This window comes from Apteryx rowi, unplaced genomic scaffold, assembly GCF_003343035.1.
Source record: "Apteryx rowi isolate R43461 unplaced genomic scaffold, aptRow1 scaffold_2069, whole genome shotgun sequence".
Taxonomy (NCBI): Eukaryota; Metazoa; Chordata; class Aves; order Apterygiformes; family Apterygidae; genus Apteryx; species Apteryx rowi.
Window position 1 is genome coordinate 1 of NW_020448385.1, and position 3814 is coordinate 3814.

At 53.0% G+C, this 3814-nt stretch overlaps 1 protein-coding gene across 1 annotated transcript in view; it reads right to left on the bottom strand.

The window, feature by feature from the left end:
* Positions 1-50: 50 nt before the first annotated feature.
* Positions 51-3814, bottom strand: part of DNAJB1 (DnaJ heat shock protein family (Hsp40) member B1) — a 5596-nt gene continuing 1832 nt past the window's right edge. The window contains exons 2-3 of the mRNA XM_026064033.1: positions 1944-2509; positions 51-807 (exon numbers count right to left, since the gene is read on the bottom strand). Of these exons, the coding sequence (XP_025919818.1) occupies positions 577-807; positions 1944-2509 (797 nt within the window). The 3' untranslated portion in view covers positions 51-576. The remainder of the gene's footprint in view (positions 808-1943; positions 2510-3814) is intronic.

Below are 3814 nucleotides of genomic sequence, written 5' to 3' on the forward strand. Positions count from 1 at the left end.
CCCAAAATATTCCCCCCCTTTTTTATCCAAATAGGATAACAAAGTCGCTCCCCCCTATCCGAAGGCGGAAAAGGCCTTCGAAGGAAGTCCAAGGTGCTGGAATATTTCCCACCCCCCCTTCCCTCCCCCTCTTCTCCAAAGCCAGGGCAACGCCACAGGCTGGAAGTCAGGGTCCATCTCCGGTGTCAGAAAAATCCCGGTGTCCATCTCCACTGTCGGAAAATCCCGGCGTCCAACAGGGCTTTTCGGGAAGGGTTAAAGTCTCCAGTTATGGGCGGAGCAGCGGGGAAAATGCTGGGAGCATCGAGGAGGAGGCCGAAGGGCAACAGCGGAGCCGCCCCGCGGCACGTCGTCACCCTCGGAGAGGGGGAAAAAGGGGGCGGAAAGAGGGGGGGGTGGCACATTCCAACCCCCCCCACAGCAGGGTGAAGCCGGCACCCTCTGGAAAACAGGGAGATTTTCCCCGCCACTGGAAAAATCCCACTTTGGTCCCCACAGAAAATAGGGCAAACAAAATAATCATAAAAAAACGCTCCCGCAGTTCCGGCTAAGTCCTTAAAAAAACCCGGGAAGCGTTTAGAGAGGCAGGACCTGCTCCAAGATGGTTTTGGAAGCGGGCGGGATGCGGTCTGGGAAGCGGACATCGAATTCGATGACGAGGTCGCCGCGCCGCTCCGGGCTCTTGGGATAAGGAAGCCCCTCGCCGGGGATGCGGCGCTTGACACCGGGTTTGAGGACGTCCTTGAAGACCATGGGGATGGTGCGACCATCCAAGGTGGGAGCGTTGACCGTGCAGCCGCACAGGGCCTAAACAAGGGGGAAAAAAAGGGATCAGCATCCACAGGAGAAGCCGGAGACTCCATAAAAGCTACCACGACGTGGGCAGGAGGTGCCAGCGCGCGGTTGAAATGGAGCTCGGTGGTGGCACGTGGACACAACGGAGCTCGGCGGAGCTTGGTGGTGGCACACAGCACATGGACACAACGGAGCTCGGCGGTGGCACATGGACACAACGGACACAATGGAGCTGGGTGGTGGCACGTGGCACATGGACACAACGGATCTCGGCCATGGCACATGGCCACATGGACACAGAGCTGGGTGGTGACACATGGCACATGGACACAACAGAGCTCAGCAGTGACACATGGCACATGGACACAACGGAGCTTGGTGGTGGCACATGGACACACAATGGAGCTCGGTGGTGGCACATGGCACATGGACACAACAGAGCTTGGTGGTGGCACATGACCACAACGGAGCTCAGCGGTGGCACATGGACACACAATGGAGCTGGGTGGTGGCACATGGACACAACGGATCTCGGCCGTGGCACATGGCCACAACGGAGCTGGGTGGTGGCACATGGCCACATGGACACAACGGAGCTGGGTGATGGCACATGGCCACAACGGAGCTCAGCAGTGGCACATGGACACATGGCCACAACGGAGCTGGGTGATGGCACATGGCCACAACGGAGCTCAGCAGTGGCACATGGACACATGGCCACAACGGAGCTGGGTGATGGCACATGGCCACAACGGAGCTCAGCAGTGGCACATGGACACATGGCCACAACGGAGCTGGGTGATGGCACATGGCCACAACGGAGCTCAGCAGTGGCACATGGACACATGGACACAATGGAGCTGGGTGATGGCACATGGACACAATGGATCTTGGCGGTGACACATGGCACATGGCCACAACGGATCTTGGCGGTGACACATGGCACATGGCCACAACAGAGCTCAGCAGTGGCACATGGACACATGGACACAACAGAGCTGGGTGGTGGCACATGGCACATGGACACAACGGAGCTGAGTGGTGGCACGTGGCCACAACAGACACAACGAAGCTTGGTGGTGGCACACGGACACAACGGAGCTCAGTGGTGGCACATGGACACAACGGAGCTCGGTGACGGCACCCACCTCACGGAGGCTGATTTTAGCCGGGTAGATGATGTCGGAGCCGTCGCGGCGGAAGACGCCGTGGGGTTTGTCCTTGAGGACGAAGACGACATCGGCGGGGACGTTGCAGGGCGTCTGGTCGCCTTCTTTGGGGAAGGTGATCTTGGTGCCTTCTTTCCAGCCCCGTTTCACCTCGATGGTGAGGATCTTGTCCTCGTTGCGCACCGTCTTGCCGTCGGGGTTGAGGCGCTTGTGGGAGATCTTCATCTTCTTGGTGCACCCCGAGTAGATCTCCTCCAGGGAGACCTTGAGGTCGTAGAGGACGGGGGGATCCTGGCGGCGGCAAACGCTCTCCTGGGCGGCTCGAGGCCGGGTGAAGCCGAGGTTGCCGAAGGCTCCGGCGCGGAAGGCGGCGAAGGCGTCGTCATCGTCCTCGTCGCCGTTGCGTTGGGCGAAGAAGGTGTCGAAGGGGTTGCGGCCGTCGAAGAATTCGGCGAACATGGCGTGGGGGTCACCACGGAAGGTGTAGCTGAAGCAGGGGCCGTTGGGGGCGCCGGGGCCGCAGGCGGGGCCGCCGCCTTTGAGGCCTGCGGGGGGGGGGGGAGAGGAAGCACCCAAAAATTATATATATAATTCAAGAAATCAAAGCGCTAAAAAACAATAAAGAAGTAAAATCGCTAAAAAACAAGATAATAAAGAAGCAAAACCGCTAAAAAGATAATAAAGAAATCAAAGCATTAAAAAAGATAATAAAGTAGTAAAATCGCTAAAAAAAATAAGACAGTGAAGAAATCAAATTGTTAAAAAATAAGATAATGAAATCAAAGCACTAAAAAAATAAAATAAAATCGCCAAAAAAAGTAAGATAATAATAAAGTCAAATCGCCAAAAAAAAGTAAGATAATAAAGAAGTCAAATCGCCAAAAAAAGTAAGATAATAAAGAAGTCAAATCGCCAAAAAATAAAATAAAGTCAAATCGCTAAAAAAAGTAAGATAATAAAGTAGTAAAATCGCTAAAAAAAAGTAAGATAATAAAGTAAAATCGCCAAAAAAATATAATAAAGAAATAAAATCGCCAAAAAAGTAAGATAATAAAGAAGTAAAATCGCCAAAAGATAAGATAATGAAGTAAAATCGCTAAACAGTAAAATAATAAAGAAGTCAAATCACCAAAAAATAAGATAATGAAGTAAAATCGCTAAAAAACAAGATAACGAAGTAAAAGCGTTAAAAAATAAGATAATAAAGTAGTAAAATCGCTAAAAAATAAGTAAAAGCATTAAAAAATAAAGTCAAAGCGCTAAAAAATAATAAAGTAGTAAAATCGCTAAAGAATAAGATAATAAAGAAGTAAAAGCGTTAAAAAATAAGATAACGAAAAAGCCAAAGCGCTAAAAAACAAGATAACAGAGAAGTAAAATCGTTAGAAAAAATAAGATAATAAAGTAAAATCGTTAAAGCCGAATCAAGAAGTTAAAAATCAAAACTCGCTTTCTCGGGGGGCTCCGTTCGCCCCCCCCTTTTTCCGACGCCGTTTCGCCAACGCCGGGGCCGGATCCGGTGTTTTTTTCCCCCCCCTCCGCCGCGGTGCCGAAACCGGTTCTGCTCCCTTAGGCGCCAGGCGGCACCCAGCACCCACCCAGTGGGTGCTGGCACCCAAAAACAGGTCGGCCCTGCTCGGCGAGGGGCCCCGGGCCAAGCGCTGCTGCTGCTGCCACCGCCGCCCCCCCCTCGGCGCACCCATGGGTGCCCCGAGCTGTCGGGTGGTTGGGTGGGGAGCAGGAGCTTCTCCCCCACCCACTGTGGGGGTCAGGTCACCCCCACCCAAAAACACTAGCACCCTGGGGGCTCCTGGCACCCTAAGAGCACCCACTGCCCCCCCCAGCACCCC